This window comes from Myodes glareolus, chromosome 10 (genome assembly GCF_982192425.1).
Source record: "Myodes glareolus chromosome 10, mMyoGla1.1, whole genome shotgun sequence".
Taxonomy (NCBI): Eukaryota; Metazoa; Chordata; class Mammalia; order Rodentia; family Cricetidae; genus Myodes; species Myodes glareolus.
This window is the reverse complement of record NC_142035.1, coordinates 42,839,542-42,861,936: the sequence shown is the minus strand read 5'-3', so window position 1 is coordinate 42,861,936 and position 22,395 is coordinate 42,839,542. Positions and strand designations below refer to the sequence as shown.

The 22,395-nt window shown below is 41.7% G+C and overlaps 1 protein-coding gene across 2 annotated transcripts in view; it reads left to right on the top strand.

Moving 5' to 3' along the window:
* Plcb1 (phospholipase C beta 1) overlaps positions 1-22,395 on the top strand; it is a 700,152-nt gene that overhangs the window by 608,470 nt on the left and 69,287 nt on the right. The window contains exons 28-32 of one of the 2 annotated variants that reach the window (XM_087911177.1): positions 3,515-3,591; positions 3,693-3,782; positions 5,426-5,483; positions 6,106-6,192; positions 18,581-18,698. In XM_087911177.1, coding sequence (XP_087767303.1) covers positions 3,515-3,591; positions 3,693-3,782; positions 5,426-5,483; positions 6,106-6,192; positions 18,581-18,679 — 411 coding nt within the window. In that variant the 3' untranslated portion in view covers positions 18,680-18,698. The remainder of the gene's footprint in view (positions 1-3,514; positions 3,592-3,692; positions 3,783-5,425; positions 5,484-6,105; positions 6,193-18,580; positions 18,699-22,395) is intronic. The other variant, XM_087911176.1, reaches the window with a different exon arrangement.

The window sequence follows — 22,395 nt, the reverse complement described above, 5'->3', positions numbered from 1 at the left end:
CAAGTTCACAGGATCTGAGGACAAAAAGCCAGGGGAACCTTGGGGGACTTTGGTATAGCCATGTTTAAGAACTTAACCCAAATTAAAGTAAATGTTAGAACTGAGTGGATGGAAAGCGCGGTCGTCTGTAGTTTTGTGGCTTTGTTGGCTGATTGCTAAAGTGCTAAGGGTGAGGAGAATAGGTAGGAAGAAACAGAGCAGGTAAGCAGATAGACATAGCCTGAAAGTCCAGCTTTTCAAGGCCACCTGCAGGGTTTGAGGTTTGAGTCCACAGCAAAGTGAAACTGAACTTGAGAGATTTTTATCTTAGGGGTATGGAATAAACTCTCACATATGTACTGTTATGGTCCTTATGTTTCTGTCCTCTAATTTTCTTCTAAGTTCCAGTTCTTTCTAGTTCTCCCTTGTTTTAATTCTTCCTCACTTCTCTGTTCACCGAGCTTAAATACATTTTTTACAGGAGGTTTAAGGCAATGAGGAAAAAAGTTGCAAGAATGGCATCTCATTGGTCATAGTATATTTCTTGTTCAAATGATAAGGAGCTGAGCCATTTACCATGACAATGAAAGCTTTGAAAGTTTCTGGTGTGACACTGTGATCCAAGGTTGGGGGCACAGAGCCAGGTGAGACAAGCTGTGATATGTAGGTTTTTATCAGTCAGATTTGGTAAACAAAGATTTGGCATGATTTTTTAGGTTGCTTTGTGTTAATAACCTTGGTTAGACATTTGCAACTCTGACCTTGTACATCTGTGTGAAGTTTTTAACTAATGATACATTTACAGAAACGTTCAGTCTAGTTTGAACTTGCTCTGAGGTGAAAATGAACTAATTGTGTGTAGCTTGTCTCAGATTGAGGAGAGATTGTTTTCCTGTGTTAGTCTGAGTAAAAGAAACAATGCAGGCTTTTAAGTGGTTTAAAGTCCCCATGGACTTAGTTATGAAGCATATTCTAGTATATTTTCTTTAGATCAAAATCATACAGTTTAATGAGAAGTCCTCTTCCTGACCACCCATGGATATATGTGCCCATAAGATTGAGACACAATCATGAAATTACATATACACATCACATGAGATTACAGACTACAATGCAGATATTGGGAGATACCATAGCTGCTTTAGTGAATGTGAAATTACAGACAGGAGCAACGGTTTCCAGAGTCGGTGGTTCCGTAGGTCTTTACTGGATGGGATTCTCTTCCATCAGAGAATCATTCCTCTGGTGGGTTTACATTTGAACACGAGCTGTCATCTGTTGCAACTCCCAAGGCCTCTGACATCTAGGATCATGTGAGTGACAGATGAAAACACAGAGAGGGACGTGTGAGGCTGTCAAATGAGTGCCTGGAGATACTTCAGGGACTACCAAAGTAGCCACATTCCCCAAGGTGCTTATGAAGATACTCATTCTCAGGCCCAGCCATCAGATACCTCCAGTGCATAAGCCCAGGAACAAGATCTTGCAGTCAACATTCCTAAGAAGTCTCCCCAACTGAATCCAATGTAGCAAAGTGGGGAGTCTCTGAATAATTTCTGGGAAACGTTTAGGGCAAATGGAACAGGAGGAAGACACTCTAGGAGAAGGAACAAAGTAGTGAGACAATGCTTTGTATGAATCCCGTGGGGGAAAATAGTATTTTACATCTGAACAATTTGATAAATGGCACCAAATGAAGCATGATTTCCTCAACTGTGGCAGCCATGCTCAGGCAGTCTCTTCTGAATGGTGAAATAGGCATTCTGTGGACCATATCCTCCTTGATAGCTCTTCAGATCTAACTGACCTCACGTATAAATGTTCTACCTTTCATATTTATCATAAATGAATATCGATCTCTCTAAGCCTCTGAAATCAAGGCTGGGGTTACAGATGGGAATGGCCATGCCTGCCTTTTAATATGGGTACTGGAGATTAGAACATAGGTCCTTATGCTAACAGAGCAAGAGGTCTGCCTACTGAGTCCTGTGGGGGAGTGGTGTGTGTGTGTGTGTGTGTGTGTGTGTGTGTGTGTGTGTGTGTGTGTGTGTGTTTCTTCAAGACAGGGTTTCTCTTAGTAGCTCTGGCTGTTTTAGAACTCACTCTGTAGACTAATCTGGCCTTGAACTCAGAGATTTGCCTGCTTCTTCCTCCCAAGTGCTGGGCTTAAAGGAATGTGCTATCATTGCCCAGCTCAAGGGACTTTTAAAAACAACTTCTGAAACCACAATGGAGAACAACACCAGACAGAGGTAAATTCTCCAGATGGTGGAGGCTGTCTAAATTTATTTTACAGTTCTAAATATGATAATATGTTCTAGATATGATAAACAATCTGAATGATTTAAAGTACACAGAAGGGTATAGGACAATTACAACAAGTGTTACACCATTTAGCACAAGGCATCCATGGATTTGGATAAATGTCAGAGATTTCAAGACCAATCTTTCATGGATCTTGAGGAATGACTGACTTGTTATTTGATAGATGTTACTTATGTAAAACTAGTCAGTTAATCTTGCTCTGTATCTTTTGGGGAAGAAAATCTTTACCTTGGAAATAACAGTAGGGCATCTGGAAGAAAGTCCATGCCATATACTTGATGCTGAAGTGAAAGGGTTTAGGTCTGTTGCTATAGTCACCTGAGATTCCACAGACTCTTAATGTGGAATGAAGAGTGAGGGTTGATTGATATGAAAATTTACTTCCCTGTAATTGACAAGCATTCATTGAGCATGTACTAAATGTCGAGAACCATGTGTAGAATTAAGAATACAAAAATACAGTTGTTTCTGTCTTGAATCTTGGTTTGATAAGAAAATGGATGTAAAACGATGCAGTTATTGCTCTGACACAACCCAAGCTTCAACAAGAACACAGAAAAGCATTCCTGGTCTTCTTTGTGTCTACTGAAGTTATCCCCCCTGACTCCACCAAGGACACTACATCATTTTCTGAAAAGGGTAACAGATGCCATCCTCAAAGCATGTCAACAAGATCAAAAGCTATAGCCAGAAAGGCGGAATTCTACACTGCTGATTATAACTTCCATTATAAACTACCAGAGATGAACGTAGCAATGACCTGGTTTATAACCAAGAAAATGTTGGTTCAGAAAAGGTATAGACCTTTGACCCCAATCATACCTTTAAAGCTTATTACCTCTACTTTATATCCCCAGTCTGTATATACAGAGTATAGGGAGGAAGCCTAGGCCCACATTGTTGGTTGAGTTTGCCCTGAGCCAAGCTGCAGGAACAGGAATGAAAATCTAGTGAATTCAATTCAATTAAAGGAGAAAATCAGGAGGATTTCCTATTAAAAAAACAAACAAACAAAACCGCAAACAGACAATGTGATCCTTTGAAACCATGCCCTCACTGCCAACGTTAGACTGTGGTTACTCTCACAGCAGGTCAGTGTCCACTGTGGACTGTCTAACTCCTCATGCTAATGTTTGGGGTGGGAAGAACAGGGACTGGAACCTGGATCTGTGATCCTAGAAAACATCAAACTGGTTTTTTCTCTCCCCAGCTTATTCAGAAGTTGACAGATGTTGCCGAGGAGTGTCAGAACAACCAGCTCAAGAAGCTCAAGGAGATCTGCGAGAAGTAAGCCTTCATCCCCTCCCCATTGGCCTGAATAGACATGAATGCATGAACTACAGATTGCTATTGGGTTTGTCTGATTTTTCTCCCTATTGTAACTTCAGAGAGAAGAAGGAATTAAAGAAGAAAATGGATAAGAAGAGGCAGGAGAAGATAACGGAAGCCAAGTCCAAAGACAAAAGCCAGATGGAAGAGTGAGTGGAAAGTACCCCCTCCCTAACTAGAATGATGAACCTGCTACTGTTCTCTCAGAGAACAAGTGTCTTAGCCAAAGGCCCTTTAGTAAAACTTCTCTGCTAATTAATCTTCCACATGATCCCTGCCTTAGCTGGTGTAGGAGATTCATCTGTATTTGTCTTGCTTTCATTGGTTGAATAAAGAAACTGCCTTGGCCTTTTGATAGGGCAGTACTTAGATAGGATGGAAGGCAGAACTGAATGCTGGGAGGAGGAAGGCAGACAGAGAGAGCCGCCATGTAGTTGCCAGAGACAGACATGCTGAATCTTTCCTGGTAAGCCACGATCTCGTGGTGACAGATTATTAGAAATGGGCTGGATCAAGGTGTGAGAGTTAGCCAATAAGAGGCTAGAACTAATGGGCCAGGCAGTAATTTAATTAATACAATTTCTGTGTGGTTATTTGTAGTGATGGAGGGCTGGCTTGTTGGGGTTTCTGTCTCTCCCAGTACCCCAACAGCCAGCAAGCAACAAAGAAAATAACACTGAGTCTACATTAGGTTATAAACTGATTGGCTCATTAGGTCAGGCTACTTATTAGTTCTTATAACTTATGTTACCCCATTATCCTTATCTACGTTAGCACATGGCTCAGTACCTTTTTCAGTTGTCAGCTTACATGTTGCCTCTTCGGTGGTCTGCGCAGGAGTGACAGAGGAACCTCCCTGCTTCCCAGAATTCTCCTGTTCTCATTGTATCACCTCTACTTCCTGTCTGGTTTTCCCGCCTATACTGCCTGCCTGGCCAATCAGCGTTTTATTAAAATACATGATTGACAGAATACAGATAATTCTCCTGCACCAGTTATTTTGGGTGTAAGCTAGCCGGGCAGGACGGAACAAAAGGACCTGCCCCTCCTTACTACGTTAGTAACTGTTCTACTGCTGTGAAGAGACTCCATGGCCAAGGCAACTCTTTTATAAAAGGAAGAATTGGGGGCTTGCTTACAGTTTCAGAGGGTTAGTCCAGTATCATCATAGCAGGAGTGTAGCGTCACTCAAGGTGATGGAGCAGCAGCTAAGAGCTATATCTTGATTGGCAAGTTGGCAAGAGAGAGAGGAGGTGAGGGAGAAGGGAGATGGAGAGGGAAACAGAGAAGGGGGAGAGAGAGAAAGACCCTCAAGCTTGAGCTTTTGAAACCTCAAAGCCCACACCCAGTGACACACTTCCTCCAACAAAGCCATATCTCCTAATCCTTCTAATTTTATGAAAGATTTTCATTCTCCAGTGACTAAGCCTATGGATGAACCTATGGGGGCCATTATCATTCAAACCTCTATAATTTTCATTGTCAGATTTTTTTTTTACAGTAAGCTCTCAAATAAGGGCACTCTGGGCCTTTTATTTTATTTTTTTTAAAAAAAAGGAAAATGGGAAAGTGATCTTGTTTGGGAAATTGCTAAATTCTCATTTCTCAAGTTGTTAAACAACCTTGGGAGCATCTAATAGAAATAGGGTCTATGCCTGGGGAGACACAGCACCCTCCCCCCCCCCCCCCCCCGCTTTCAGGTTGGACGTTTCTTGCAACAGCTATACAATGAGTGAAACCGTAGACATTCCAGGAGGGTTGGTTTAATGATCTCTGGCTCATTTATATTTAGGGAGAAGACAGAGATGATCCGGTCATATATCCAGGAGGTGGTGCAGTACATCAAGAGGGTATGTCTGTTCACCCTGTCTCCTTTGCAAATGTCACAAGAACAGTCACCAGGCTCATTGTGAACTGCAGAGAGGAGAGCTGTGCCTCCTTGTGTCTACTCATCACCAGCATCCAGCTGCTTTGTGATAGCATGCATAAAAGCATGCATGCTCTGGCTATTGAGACTTATACATATAAAAGACCTAAATAAAAGGACTGTAAAAACGGATGGGGAGGAATCCCTACCCAAGTTGGGAACCCCCCAAAAAGTGATATGAAAAGACGTTCTCAAAAGGCCTTTCATTGTTACCTGTGATAAAGGTGTCATCCACATCTAGATCTGTACCTAAGCTTTTAGAAAGTTTGTGTGATGGAAATTTTCAGACATTTACAACAACATGTGTCTATCTGTCACCAAACTGCTCTGCCGTGGGTTTCCCTTACCTAGCTTCAGAGGGCAAGTCTTTCCCAAAAGACCAAATCATTGATACTATAGGCTTGAAAAACCTTGGTTTATTTTCTTATTGTTGTTGTTTTGTTTTGTTTCTTATAGCATGCATAAAGGCTTTATTGGTTTTTGTTTTGTTTTGTTTTTTGCTAGTTTCCTAATATGACTCTTTTCTTCTGGTAACTTTCTTATAGTTAGAGGAAGCACAAAGTAAAAGACAAGAAAAGCTTGTGGAGAAACACAAGGAGATCCGCCAGCAGATCCTAGAGGAGAAGCCCAAGGTAAATGGAGCTAAATAACCCTGAATGTCTATACTCACCTGGCTTGTTTGTTTTCTATTCAGGAAAAATAAAATCTCCTTGTATATGTAAGTACCTCACACAACTTCTCAGGTCTTCCTTGTGTGAGAAACTCCTCATTTCTTGTGATAGTCAAAATACAACAATATTCTGCAAGTATTTGCCATCAACTGGCACCGTCTAAAAAATATGAGTGTGCAGAACCCTCTCCATGGAGTTTGGTTTCAGGTAGTCTGATATGTGGCTCGGGCAAAGGTATTTTTCCTCTGACCAACCAACTTCATCGTGTGATGCTGTAACATCAGACTCTGCCCAGCAGAGGACACCCTTCACTAAGATCACCCTGATCTTGACTCAACAAAATCTTCCATAAACCAGGAAACAAAAAAAAGAAAGAAAGAAAGAAAGAAAGAAAGAGAGAAGGAAAGACATTTCTTTGACACCCCCCCCATAGCAACAGCTCATCAGTGCAGTCCTTTAAATTTTTATTATAGCTTAGAGTGTAGCTCAGTGGTACTGAGAGTGCTCGGCATGCATGAGGGCCTGGGTTCAATTCAAAACAATAAATCAGAGCAGGTTGTGCTTGCAGCTTGTTGAAATTAGTTGTCTATGGACATCAAGTTGAATGGACTATCTGTAAATCAAGTTTTTGCGGGTTAGTCAGCAGTATTCAGGTCTAGAATATACTGTCCATTTTCATTATTGGTGAAAGTTTTTTCTTTTTTTTTTTTTTTAAAAGAATGTGCCTTTTAGGTTCCCCCCCTTTTAAGCTAGAGTTAAAAATCCAGCTTCTCGAAAGTACTGTCATTCCACCTAATTGAGTCTGCAAAGCTCAAGTGTTAGGTTTATTTATTTGTGTGTATTATTCCGTGGTTGGCTTCAGCGAGATTACTCATGGCTAAATCTAAATATATTCTCAGAGTTATTTATGTTCTGTAGCCTTCATGTTTATTGAATATGATAGTCACTTGATAGTTGTTATTTCTAAAGATTTCAGGCTTAGCCGTATAAATCCTCAAGCAAGAATTGATAGCTACTTTGTATATTGTTAATTCTTAGGTTTCCCCTATAAATATACAAAGCTTGGCCAGCTGCTCAGGCTGTTGATGCTAATACAGTGGGATACAGTTTACATAACTTGAGCGATTGCCTCATAGAAGTCTCCCTTTGGACTTCTCGTCTCCTTTTCCTTGGGTTGTCCACAGTCATTCATGGTCTAAAAATATTAAAGTGGGAAACTCATGGAGTGAACAGAGCATGACGACTTGACATTGCCCAACTTTCTCAACAGCTGATGACCCCTCAAAGCCCTGGTTCAGCCCCTCTGGTGGAGCACTGTTCCTCTGTCCACAGGCCACACAGCAGTCCTCTCCGAGGCCAGATTCACTGTCTGCTGTCACAGTGTTTGTGCCCCTTTTTCCTTAGAAATGGCCCCGAAAGCACAAGAGTAATGAGGCTGAGTCTTCCCTGAGCTGAGGACATTAGGTGGCAGATTAAGGTTGGCATTTTGGCACTTTGGGGTATATTGGGGGAGGGGGCCCTGTATTTTCTTTTCAGAATCTATCTTACTTAAGTGCTCAAGTACTTCAAGTAGCAAATCCAGATTTGACTAAAATTTAAGAAAAATATGAATTAGTCAGACACATACATTTTCAAGGTTAGCTTCTAAGGATGGATTTGTCATCTCTGTATCCTAGTCTGATGAAATGCGTTTAGAGTGAGTTTCACAACCAGTTTTAGACCTCTAAGAGCCCTTCTGACAGCTGCTGTTCCTCTCAGTTTTGTTTTACCTTTGAGTGTGTGTGTTGGTTCAAGACTGTAAAATATTTCAGTCAGAGATAAAATGCAATGCATGTCTGTTAAAATTATACAACTTAAGTATTTCATAGATATCATATGTATGTCCATTTATGCGTGTGTAGGTGCCCATGTGCATGTGAGGGCCAGAGGATAATTCCTTAGATGCTATCCATGTTTATTGTTTGAGACAGGGTCTCATACCAGCCTGAAATTTGCCAGGTAAGCTAGGCTGGCTGGCTAGGGACCCATTTGCCTCTCTGATGCTGAGATGTCAAGAACATGACGGCGGCATGCATAGATTTGTTTTGTGTGTGCAAGTTGTACATATTCAACTCATGTCTTCATGTTTATAACGCAACCACATTACTGACTGAGCTCTCTCTATAGCCCTCATTGTGTGTGTGTGTGTGTGTGTGTGTGTGTGTGTGTGTGTGTGTGTGTGTGTGTTTCAGTGCTGGGAGTGTGGACACATAGCACCACATGTGTGACTGTTCTAGTCATCATGATTAAAATCAAATTAAGTAAGGGACTACTAAAGCACCTTAAATCTTCTTCACTGGATATAACCAAACATTAAAACAACTAATAACCTTTGTCAATTTAGCTTTCCGAGTACAATTTTACAGAAAATCAAATTAAACCTGCTGGGCGTGCTCACATGCGTATATAATCCCATTAACTTGGGGGATGGAGACAGGAAGATGGGGAGATCACGGCTCACCTGGGCGATACAGTGAGACCACATTTTTAGCTAAGCAAGTAAATAAATAATGAACATAAACAGTACCAGCTTGATAATTGACTCTGTTACTATTTGAGCGGTGTCACTATTCTAAGGATGGGGGGCAGTTCTAGGAACACTGTAGATACTATATTAGCTAATTTTCTGATGTGATAAAACACCATGAACAAAAACAATTTACAGAAGAATTTATTTTGGCTTACCATTTCAGAGAGAGACAGAGAGAGGGAGAGAGCACACATAATGGCAAAAGAGACAGGGAAGCATGTGGCTGAAACAGGAAGCTGACTGAGTCTATCTTCACCCACAGGCAGGAAGCAGAGAAAGAGAGAATAGGAAGTAGGTTGGGGCTTTAAACCCTCGGAGGTTTCTCCCAGTGATGTCCTTCCACCAGCAAGGCTCTTTCTCCTAAAAATTCCATAGTCTACCTAAACAGTGTTACCAGTTGGGGAACAAGTGTTCAAATTCATGAATCTGTGGGGGACACTCCTCATTCAATCTGCAATAAGTGGCTCTGGGCATGGGTAGCCATTTCTAGGGAGAGCTGGCCGCTTCTAGGGATGGGTAGCCAGTTCTAGAGACAGGCGGCTAGTTTAGTGGCTCAGCAAACTCTGAGAGCCGGGAGTTTTAGAATTTCAGCGTGGATGCTTGCTGTCCTCAGGTTATAAAGTCAACGACAAGCTGGCTGCTAAGGCTCCTGCATCATCATCTTATGTAGAACCATTCAAAAGAGAGAGCTTGAGTGTGGAGCTTCATTAAAAGGGAGGGGAGAGAGAATGATGAGGGACAGAGAGACAGAGAGGGAGGGAGGAGAGGTGAGGCGAGGAAAGGCGAGGGGAGGGGAGGGGAGAGCAGAGGCTGAGACCAATTTGCCTAGGATAGAAGAGAGAAATCAGGAGTGGGAGAGTTTGTCTCTTGTTTTTGATTTTGTTTTTGATTTTTTTTTTCTAGACTAGGTTTCTCTGTAGCTTTGGAGTCTATCCTGGAACTAGCTCTTGTAGATCAGTCTGGCCCTGAACTTATAGATGTCTGCCTGTCTCTGCCTCCTGAGTGCTGGGATTAAAGGCATGCCCCACCACCACCCGGCTGGAGCTTGTCTCTTAAAGGGACCTTTGCACACTGTGTACAGTGGAACTTATTGCCATAAGCCGAGAGGTGACTGTTCCCAAGGGGCAGGGCCAAGGTGTGCCTGGATACTAACGGAGGGAGTTCAGCTTTTTGGTGCTATGGTCACCAGAAACCTACACACAATTGAAGCTTTCCTCATCGAATACTGAATACACAGTAATCAGGGCTTTGTGTTACAGCTATATACTTAGAGGCTTTCGTTTCTTCTTCCTTGGCTTTTCCAAAAAGATCTAAAGTGTTCCTAGGAATTCTTAGTCATTCCCTTGTCTTTCTTTCCTAGTGTAACTAGGAGCCAAGCTAAACTTGCTCTTTTGTCTGTGATGCTCTTCTTAGGGCCATTGTGTTGTGAGTGGATTTGAAGGCAGCCTTTGAAGGTTGTTGGTTCCATGTCAAGCCAAATCATTTACTTAAGGGTGTCCTTTGAAGCTTAAGAGTGTGTTTTCAAAGTCATTATTTCGATAATAAAATGAGAAATTGCATGTCAAGTCAGCCATGGTAGCTCACATCTATAATCCTAGCACTTGGCAAAAGGATCAGGAGGTTTTATAGGTCACCCTTGGCTACAAGCCATCTATGTAAGACACCGTCTCCATCAAAACAATACAAAAAAAATCATGTCAACTCATAAGATATAAAGCAAATGAAAGAAAATGATAACAAAGGCAGGAGGAACATTAATCAGCCTTCCGCCTCTGCGACCCAATGCCTGAAATCATCAGCTCAACAGGGAAAGAGGTTTATGTTGGCTCACAAGCTCAGAGGTTTTATATTCACACTGTCTAACCCTGTTGCATTGGGCCTATAGTAGCACACCAGGTCATGGAGATAGAACATGGTAGAGGAATTGTGTTTATTTTTAGCAGCAAAAGCTGAAACATAGATAAGAGACCAAAATCTCAATGTTTCTTTCAAGGGCAAATTCTCAGTGAGCTCATCTCTTCCCAATAGATGCACTTAAAAAAAATTGAGACAAGCTCATTATACAGCCTAGTGACAGTAGTCCTCCTGCCTCAGCTTCCTCATTACTGACTATAGGTGTATAAGGTACCATGCTCAGTCCTACATCACTTCTTAAAGGTTCTACCAATTTCTTGGAGCACTTGAGCCATAGACCGAGCTTTTATTCATGGGCATCTGGAGACACTCCTGATCCAGACTTGCAAACAGCAGTAATGAGCAATAGAGATCAAATGTGAGCTGGGAACTGAAGCCCAGAACAGCAATGGTAGGTTAGGAGAGACCAGGGTTCCTGAGCAGACCTCGAATCTCTGTGACTGTGGGATGTGGACCAGAAATAGAAGAGTACCGCCTTTGACATCATCCCTCTTGAGTGCAGTCCTGGGAGGGCTTTGGAGCTTGACATCGATGTGAACAAAATTAATAAGAGCAGCGACAGAAAAGGAAAAGCTGAAGGAAATGAAAACAATCAATAGTTACTATAAAGCAGGTCCACGGAGTCAGGTTCCATTCAGTGAGCCTAATGACAAGGCAGAGTGGCTTTATGACATCGAGAAATTTATGAACTGTCCTGAGTCTGTGACAAAGAACTGGAGAGCTGGCATCCTTCCCATGAAAGCACACCCAGAGTTCACTCTTAGTTCTGGAGAACAGCAGTCTTCTCAAAACAGGAACAGAAAATATTTCTAATAGAACCTGATAATGCATAGTCATTTGTTTATAGTAAAAATATCACTAGATGACATCTCTCCTCATCTTCAATGTCTTTCAGCATCTTACTGAATATACTAATTCATCCCCACTTCATTTATGTAATAATGTCACGTGTCAGTGTCCACACTCATGGCCCGAACACGGAGAAAACTCTTTGGTTGGCCCTCTTTTACCCTAATCTACTATTTTGAGATGTTCTGAACTCTAGACTTATCTACATAATGTTCTTCCTTGCTGATAAACACATTCTTGTCTTTTAAAAGTCAAAGGAAAGTTAAGACAAGAAATTTAACCGATGGGTGAAAGCCAATAGTACGTCAATGGCAAGGCATTTCACTGGGCCAGCAGAGAGCCAGCTGCCTTTAAGGTTCATGCAAAGTGGAGCTTTGTGGAACCTTCATACAGCAGCAAACTCAGGCACCCAGTGAACCCAAGTCCCCATGTTCTTACTAATCTGCACCAGAGCAATCAAAGTAGAGTATAGTTAATCAGAAAAAGCATCTTCCATTTCCGGTTCCTATTTGCCAGGGGGCACATGATGGCCCCCATGGAAAAGCTTAGTTTGGAATGTCCCATGTGTGACTAGTAGCAGACACCTTTGGTAGGCAGAATTCATTTTTATTTCCATTATAAAGAAGTACAGTGCATCTGTTCCATTGGCATGCAACTTTTGAGAGCACTGGGGAAAAAAAAAAAGAGCTGTTTGATCCTTAAAGGCAATTTATACAACAAATAAATATTTTGACCCTTGATTTGACAGACGATCAAGTTGTCCATTGCTGTGCCTGAGTCCCACTGAGACTTATTAAGTTACAGACAATAGACATCTATTGGTGATGTTCAATAGACATCAAAAGGTGATGTTCTGCCCCTTTTCTAGGGAGTTCTCAGTTCCCAAGAAATATTCAGATGTCTTTTCTGGCGGTCAATTGCTCCACTGAGCCCTTAAATGTATGTCTTCGGTTGTGTCTAAGATATGAATTATTGCAAAACTCAACCACAGCATCCTTCAGACGCTTGCAAGAACACTGCTCAGGCTTCCAACTCAGTGACATAATTGGTTTCCTTGGGATTTCTTTACCTGGGTTTGCCAAGCCAATAAGAAAGAATTAGTGCATCCAAAACGTGTTGGAAGCGAGGCAAGAGCTCAGCTACAACTACCGGGCAGCCACTGCCTGTGTCGACTTAAAGTGCATGTTATGTTGATACAGAGGCCCTTCTGCTCTTATTCCTGAGCGTTTGAAAGAGGTTTACTCCAGCACATTGCCCTCAATCTGTTGCAGACAGCCCAGCGTGTATTGATCACTCTGCGGCTACTGGCTTTCCTAAAAGGAATCGTCTTTTGGCAAGACTTCTTAATGAACTGTCGGCCTGACCTCATAAAACAGTCGATAAATTCATAATTTCTTCTTTCTCTGACATTAATTTGTCTTCGGTATTTCTTAGGCCATAGGTTTTCTGCTTTAATTTAGCTCTTCATCAAGAGAGAATCCCAAGAAGCTTTAGGGCATTTTCCTTTATTCCCGAAGAGCATCTCATCGGGGAGCCACTGCCTCTCTCTTTCTTTTCTCAATGAGGGGAAGAGAGACGGATTTTCTTCATTTCTCCTCTGACATCTCTGTAAGTGGCTCATCTAGGACTTGACATCTCTGACATGGAGCCCTGGACGCAGCTGGTATCTGACCTGGTATTCACAAGGGAAAGGCTTAACCTGGGGATCTAAAGTTAAACCTTTACTCAATGAATTCATGTATACCTCCTTTCATCTTTGTCATTTGATGGGTAAGCATGAATGTTCCCTGCCAGTATCAATTAAAACCCCTTTTGGGAACGCAAACTCCTCAGTGGGAGCCAGCTGCCTTTGGGCCATGCCTTCCTCATTGTCAAATTTTGATTAACCCACACAGTAGTTTGGTTTCATCTGTTCTATATGAGATTATTTTTCATTTTTTAATCTATGCACAGAATTGTGTTCTTAGAAAACAAATACAATTATCCTTTATTTTCTTGAATATAAAACTGAGATGTGTTTATTTTCCTTACAGAAGATACTTGGCTATCAGGATGATTTTTGACTCTCTTTATCCCATCTCGATTTACTTTTGAAATCTATTGTGCTCATAAAGACTTCCTAAAATTAGAATAAATTTTAATAAAAAAGCATCAATGTCTCTGCACTAAAATACAGTACTACTCTAAAATACAGTAAAACTAGCAAAAATGTTAGTTATACATCTCACCGATACGTAAGGAGTGGTTCCTTCAGGGAGAATAAAGGCTCTACAGAAGTTTCGACCTAATTTTACTGTGTCCCCCAGTTGTTTTTGGATGTCCTTGAGGGAGGAAGACACTGACAACAATAATGGCATGAGATGATCATAAAGATGCCTAAACTCCCAAGAGATGAGACTAGTGTATGCCAGGCATCACTACTCAGTCATTTTCACCTACAGGCTCACAGCCTTCTTTGTCAAACATTCTTTAGTTCAAAATATGTGCACAAGAGTCCATATTGCCTGCCTTCTGCGGTGACATTTTCACTGGGTATAGAATTTTGTGCTGGAAGTTACTTTCTGGCAGCTCATTGGGGATAAAATTGTGCTGCCTTCCTGCAGTGTAATTAAGTGTTAGTGTAGTTCTTTAGACATGGTTTGTATTTCTCCCCTTTGACTTCATTTATTCTTTTCCCTTTTATCTTATATGTTGTTTCCATAATGTATCTGTGTGCTTGAAATGGCCACCCAGACGGATGAACCTAAAAGGTATCTGTGTTTGAAGTATCCAGACGGATAACTTTAACATTATCTCAGTGTTTGAAATGGCCAGATAGACAACTTTATAATGTATCTGTATGTTTTAAGTGGCCAAACAGATAATTTCATAATGTATCTGTGTGTTTGAAATGGCCAGACAGATAACTCTATAATGTCTCTGTGTATTTGAATAGCTAGACAAATAACTCCATAATGTGTCTGTGTGTTTGAAATGGCCAGACAGATAACTCTATAATGTATCTCTGCGTTTGAAGTGGTCAGACAGATAACTCTATAATGTGTCTCTGTGTTTGAAGTGGTCAGACAGATAACTCCATAATGCATCTGTGTGTTTGAAATGACCAGACAGCTAACTCTATAATGTATCTGTGTTTGAAATGGCCAGACAGATAACTCTAATGTATCTCTGTGTTTGAAATGACCATATAGATAACTTTATAAATGTATCTGTGTATTTGAAGTGGCCAGACAGATAACTCTAAAATGTATCTGTGTGTTTGCAATGGCCAGACACAGAGCTTCATCTGTTCTGTCAGAACTATCAGCGATCAGCAAACAATGGCTTCTATTTAATGTTTTCCTTCACTTCTAGGATTTTATTTTGTGTGCATGTTTGTACATATGTCTGCATGCATGTGCATGCCCTCACACTAGTGTACAAACACATGAACAAAATAGATTCTTACTATTTTTCCCCCCTCTTCACTTAGGATTTTTTTCATCTTTTTTTTCTGTACTTCCCTGTGGACAGTTTTGTTTTTACTTTTTCCTGACTGTCTTTCTGATGCACTGGTTCTACCCTGCTCATCCACTAAGTTTTAACTCTTACGTTGTGTGCTTTCTTTTCTTTCTAGAAGTTCTGTTGGGTTATTCGAGTCAATGGTCTGGAGGCCATAGCCATCTGTAGGGAGGATTCCCTGTGACTTTCCTGACTCTGGAGAGGCCTCAGGTTTGGGGTACAGGATCTTCACACTTCTAAGTTTCCAGAAAGGAATTCAAATGCTCCAGTTTGAACAAGAGCCCGCAGGGGCAATGCAATGCATTTAGATTTCAGTTGCTTGGGTACCTTGTTCCTTTTGGTTGGGCCTGGTCATTCCTTAAGATTAAGTGTTTTCTAAAGAAGATAGTTTTAAAATCAAATCCAAATTGTTTCTGTTTTCAGTGGGAGAGACAGCCTAAGCAACCCAATTCTTGAGACAAAACCATTCCTTGTGGCAATATTTAATTCTTTAATGTTTGGGCTAGTCCCAATTTAACAGAGATGCGACATCTGCGGGAAACTGCTTGTGCATGACAGGGAATTGACTCGCGCAGTATAGAGTTTAGCTCCATGCAGTCTTACAAAGCTGTTTTCCCCAGCTAATGCAGGCAAGAAGTAGGAAAGACATGCAAGTAGGCTTGAGTCTAGACAGATAAATGTTTGAAGCCAAGTCACCAAAGATCCCACTGTTGCTGTTATTGATGCCTATGTTCTAAAACCACTGCCGAGCCTCAGCGACCCTTCGGCTCTCTGGAACTGAAAACATAGATGGCGTTAGCCGTTCCCTCACTTTCTTTATCGCACAGCTGCCCATACTGTGCACAAGTCAGAAATTTTTTGTGTTGAAAAATCTTCAATGTCTCTTGGAAAATTGGACTGTGTGATTATGACAGAAACATACTGACGAATCTCTGCCTGTGAAGCAGCTACCCCTTAAGATGGTGTGCACTGGGCTTCTTCACAGATTCCTGATGCCAGCTGACTTCTAAAACATGATAGATTTGAAGTTTAAACCAAGCTGTAACATAGATTCATTCACTCGGGGGCAGTTGATGCTTCCTTCTTTTCTCTCCCCGGGTAACTTCCTTTCTTCCTCCTTTTCCGGATTTTCCCTCCCTGGCAATGAGATGATGTGGGAATATGCAATTAGTTATATTGGACTGAGGCAGAGACTCCAATGGGATACTCTCCACCTGCTAAGGAGACGGTCTTGAGTCTTCTCACTAAATCCCAGTTGAGCATCAGGCATTGAATGAGAGGTGTTCCATCTTTCCATGGCCATACACAAAAAGCCTGCACACTCAAGGACAGGAGCCTTGGGGTCCCTTTCAGCTTCCTGTCCCATGTTCATGCCACCATGCATCTTTGCCTGCATTTTTCTACTACTAATTGGATTTTAAAATCTCAATATATCTCTAATTTCCGAGTCCTCTTTTGGGGTAAAAGGGGCAATGAAAATTATTAATACACGCATCCTAAACACGCTTAAAGCAAAATTTATAAAAGTATAGTTGACATCTGAAAACTATTGCGTGATTTTACTCAAGCCTTTGACATTTTAAGGGGGGCATGGTGAAACTTAAATCAAGAAGCATATTTAACCATTTATCCCATGAGTCTATCTTAAAACTCTTGAAATCTTGGCAATTCAAATTGTGAGTTTTGACCAAAGGAAAGGCTGTCATCAAAGGGACGGTGTACGGCCCTGTGCTAAGAAAATTGTACAAAATTATGCCCGACACAGAAGCAGAGCGGCTAACCCCGAGAGTTCCTTTCTCTGTTTCTTGGGTTATGCCTCTGGGGTGTCACTGTAGTCAGTCAGACGTGGGAGTCGCATTCATACATTTTACATAAGCAGCAAAGATCGTTGGCACATGTCTTCTGAATTTATTCAATCATCAGTTGAATCTTTGATTCTGACAAGGAAGTTTTGAAGTTTCTATCTGAAAGGTTCAAACGGCATTTTTGCTTATTACTCTTTCCTTTTGACGGAAGCAGAAAACCCAAGAATTTGAAACATAACACAACGTATTAAGACGTCAAGTACTTATTCACTGCAACCACCTTAGCCAAAGTCACGGCGACCATTTCACCTTGGTTTTTAATGGTTTCCTATCATACACATTATACTTCTGGGTATCCAGTCTCTCTTCCTAGCCTGACAACCAAAGTCAGCCTTTAAATCAAACCACTTCTCTGTTCAAGGCCTTTTGATGGCCTCTGTCTCTCTTACAATAAGTGCTCGCAAGATCCAACCCTTTCATTATGTATCCATTCTTCATTTCCATATGGATCCACCACTGTTCGGTAATACTGGCCTATTTGCTAAGCCCCAACAAGCCAGCCAATCCCACCTTGGGCCCTGTATAGATTGGGCCTCATATTCCAAGTGTTTATTGAACAACTCTCTCTTGTATTTCAAGTCAAATCAGAGATCTCGAGGAGATGTTGCATGAGCACGCTATTTAAATTTGGGACCGTGCAGGATTGGAGAGGTTGTTAATTTTTGCTACTCTTCCAAAGGACCCAGGTTCAAATCCCAGCACCCACATGGCAGTTCAGAGCTGTTTGTAACTCTAGTTACAAACCCGACACATTCTTCTGGCCTCTGTGGTCACTAGGCACATACGTGGTACACAGTCACGCAGGGAGGTAAAACACCAATACATTTGAAGGTTAAGGAAAAAAATCTTAAATTTGCACCCAACCACCAACTTCCATTTCTGACCCTTCCCTCCTTTTTCTCTTAGTCCTACTGATTATTCAGTCAGATCTCTTTTCTAAGTCTGGTTGTCTTTCCCCAGTAGGGTGTGAGCTGCCAGGGGACAAGAGCTTCTTCTGTTTGTTTCCTCCACTTCTATGTGATGATACCCGTGCAGTGCATTCCAGAAAACCAGGAATAATGCCTGCCCCATGCTTGCTGCTCAGTAAATCTTTTCACTTGTTTGCTATAGAACACCACATAAATTTGAATGCTGCTTGGCTCAGGGGCCACCATGGCCTTCTCAGCATGATTCCGGTAGTCACATAGATACGCTGCTGGAGGGAGTTCCAGGAAAGAGTTTTGAATTTTTTTTTTTTTATGTATGTGGAAGGATAATTAAATTAACTTGGTTTTAAAACAGTCTCTCTTCGGGAATGCAAGTAGAGCATTAAAACTCTGGGCTGCCTCGACCCACCGAACAGCTGTCAATCAATATCACCTTTTCTCGGGTCTCTTGGCGGAGTGGGACACACAAAGTTGCCATCACGTCCGGCGTCTCATCCCTGGAGAGGATGGGGAAGAGTCAGGAAGTCAATTCGCAGTGCCAGTGCCTTTGAAGCCAGCTGGGCCCTGTGCTGCCCTGCAGGTGCTGAGGGGCGGTGGGGGGTGTTACACTGCTACTCCAGATGGCACATCAAGGGGGCCACCCAGACCTACATTTGAAACACCAGGTGACTCAGAAAGCCATTTCCTTGCCATAGAAATGACAGCCTCCCTTTTTCTCCACACAGGGGGAAGGCTCCTCCTCAGTGTTGTCGGAAACTTGCCATGAGGATCCCTCTGTTCCCCCCAACTTTACTCCCCCCAACCCTCAAGCTCTCAAGTGGTGAGCGCCGTCCTTCTAGCCAGGTAGGACTGGATGGGAGGGCCCCTTTGAGAGAAGGGTGGTGTGTGGCCATCCCCTGTGCAGACAGGGTGGGCTTGCCTATCTGGTCCTTGCCCTCCCTCCTCCACGGTCCCATCTAGTTCCTGTGAAATTTCCGACAAATCTGGGATGGCTTCCTTGGCCTTTCTTAAACTCCTTTGGTGATGATTTCTGCATCTTTGCGTTCTTTCCAGTGCACATAAAATCCCTTTTCTTCGTTCTTCTTCCTCTTTCTTCCTTTTGCTTCTGTCTACAAAATTGGCTTCCCTTTTTAATCTTCCTTTTTCTTTCCTTGCTTCTCATCTGTTCTTCCCACTTTGGAAGTGGATTTTCGGGTGACTTTCACTGTCCCCCTTTCCTTACAGCCCCAAATTAAAGGGGAGTCTCTCAGGGGATCATCTTAGTCCATTCTACTCCACATCATAGTGTTCCTTCTAAAAATTCAGCAAAGTTGATTTTATTATCACACGACATTTGGAGTTAAGAGGACAGGTCATGACCCTGACCCTGTGGAAGCAAGAACACTAGATTACACCCCTGCAGTAGGGTTATCAGCTGGAGACTGGAGCAGACGGCAAATCTGAACTTTGACCGGGGGACTTGCGCTTGCAGCTGTGTTGTGACAATTCATTGCATTCTTTACACTACTTCGAAAACTGGTCTGTGCCATTGCAGAGCGTGTGTGTTTGGAAGAAGACATCCTTGTGGTTGGAGAAAAAAAAGGTCAAATTTCTAACTGCACAATAGCCTGGCTAATTATGGCTGACAACATCTTATTGTGCACTAAAAAATAATTAGTAGGGAGGATTTTGAATGTGTTCAATACACATGTACACATACACTCTTGCTCTCCCCCCCTTCACACACATGCACGCTCGCACGTGCACACACACACACACACACACACACACACACACACCATGCTATATGTTTAAGGTAATGGGTGCACCAATCACCTTATCCCGATCCGCACATGCCATATGCCTGTACTGAGATATTATACTATATTCCATGAAGACACTGCAGTAAGGAATTAAAAGATTAAAGAATAAAGTGTATTTTAAAATAGAGCAATGTTTTTTAATAGCAAGATGCTTTTCTGATGTAACAAAAATAGAGTTTTACAGTGAAACTGAAAATATTTTTCTTGAAATATTTGTTGCCCTGTGATGTAACATAATATAGAAGCATGTCCAAAAATGGTTGCAAGCAACTCCTTCCTGAGGAAGGAAAGTAAATCCCTGCAGGCCCTCTTCACCAGTTGCTCAGTGCCAAGTAAATCTTTAGGGGTCTGTGAATTACTTCGGCATCTTATTAAGTACACATCCTGATCCAAGAGGTCTAGTTGGATAGAAGAATCTGTTCTTCTAGCCAGCTCTTTCATTTAATGACTAGACATTCACATTCCCTGTGACCATGATGTGACTGTCAGGGTTCTAAAACATTCCTACATCCTGTCTTAAGCATATGGAAAAACCTGTAAGTTGCCGCCATACTTGACTTATGTTTTTTATCTAACCATAAGCTTGGCCCATTGATATCATTATTTTTCTCTTGGTGAGTGAAAGGGGGAAAGGGTAGAGGGAGAAGGAGGAGAAGGAAAAGGAGGAGGAGAGAAAAACAACATTTGAGAGCAAAGTTACAGCCTCATCATGATTTCTGACATCCTCTCATCAGTGACAACTGTGTGCCCTGTAATAAAGCTCATTCCTGGAGAGGAGGAGGAGGGTTGGCTTATACTGATTTCCATCTTGTACCGTGAGCAACAGGGGAGGTTTGGAAACACCCTCCTCATTTGGATCTTTTTGGTTTGTTTGTTGCTGCCTGGTGGTTTATTTCTTTTTGTGGAGGGAAGGTGCCACAGCACGCGGGTGGAGGTCAGAGGACAGCATGCAGGAGTTGGATCTTTGCTTCCACCCTGTGGGTCCCAGGGTTCAAACTTTGATCTGCCTTGGCATCCAGTGCCTTTACCAGCTGAGCCATCTCACTGGCTTTGTTTAGGAGCCATTGTGAGGCATTCTTTGCTATGAGTAGAACTCTGGAGTCTCTCGAAAGATACAAATGACAGTGGCCCAAAGAATACAAGATTATTTTCAAAGCAAACACAGAGATTATACATGTTACATTTTGTCCTAGCGTTCTGTTGGGCTTATTGCCGTCCCATTAACAACTTCATTCCCTTCAGAATAACAACTGGGCTTTCTGTTTGGCCCAGAACAACAAAACAATCAACCAAATAAACAAACAAACAAACAAAAAAACCCAAAATGATGTATCTTTTAAAAGAGTATTCCCATAGTACCTGGACTTCCAAAAAGATATCTTTAATCACATTTTTACTTTGCTCCCCTTAGCTGCTCAGAGGCAGGGGTGATGTAAAAATAAACTAACCTCACACTTTTCATGGAAAATAGGTCTCACTGCTAAACCAGAAAAAAGCTAATTATAGTATTTTATGGTTTAAAAAAATACATATTATTCTTATGTAACAGTATATAGTCATTTCTGTTCCAGTTTTAATTTCCCCAAAATGTTTCTTATTTTTTACTAAACATTTCTACTTATATACAGCAATTGAAAATGAGCAAATTAATGAGAGCTAGTAGGACATACAACTCTCATGCTTATGATATGAAAAAGGTGGGTCCCTAGTGTACGGGTATGCGATAGCTGAGGTCCATGTTTTTAGAACGGTGAGTGCACACTTCTTCACTGATGAAAAACGTACACTCCTTGATATTAGCTGAGATCAATAGGTGGCGCTGAATGGGTAGACCAGACTTCTAATCCTTACAGCTTCTGTTTTTAGTAGTGACAAATCACTGTCTAGCAAACTTTCAAGAAAGTGTCTGCTCCTTTTGTATAGATGTGAATCACTAGATAAGAAACCTGGTGGGACCCGGAGAGATGGCTCAGCAGTTTTAAAAGTTTATTAAGCTTTTGCAGAGGACCCACGTTCCATTCCCAGCACTCATGATGCCAAGCAGCTCACATTTGCCTTGAACTCCAGCTTCAAGGGGTTTGACATTTTCTTCTGGATCCCAAGGGCACCTAAGTTCGCACATACACAAACACTTATATAAACATTATTAAAATAAAGTGAGTCTTTGAAAAAAATTAAGGATCCATAGAATGACCCACTTCTAAAAATACTAACAGCATTACCTTGGGGAAAATGCAACATAATGACAAACATTTATTAAGTACCTGATGTGTTCTAGACTTTTGCAACAGGGAACACAAAAGAATAGAACACATAGCTCCCCCATGCTTTGGCATATTAAAAGCCAACTAATGGCAATAGAAAGGTATTAAACGTTATCCTAATTAAAGTAATTTTAAAGTAGGTTTTATCCCACGCTCTCTGTTGTCTACACCTTCTGACCACAACACTTGTACTGGCTTCTTGTTCTCAGTGTTGTACGCTTGAAGAAACAGAGGTTTGAGAGATTAGTGATCCCCCACCCCCACAACCTCGTCTCACTATTTAGCATATGCATATAGGTGCTGACTTCAAACCAGAGGCTAAATGGATTTGGTGTCCTTGGCGTCTTACTCTTTCTACTGTTCCTAATCTCTCCTTGGTGAAGTCTTCCACATCCCCAGAGCTCTATAGGCATTCTTGTTAATTCAGCTTTCTTCTAAAATATCCCAGAAAGGGACTAGCATGTACTAGGATCT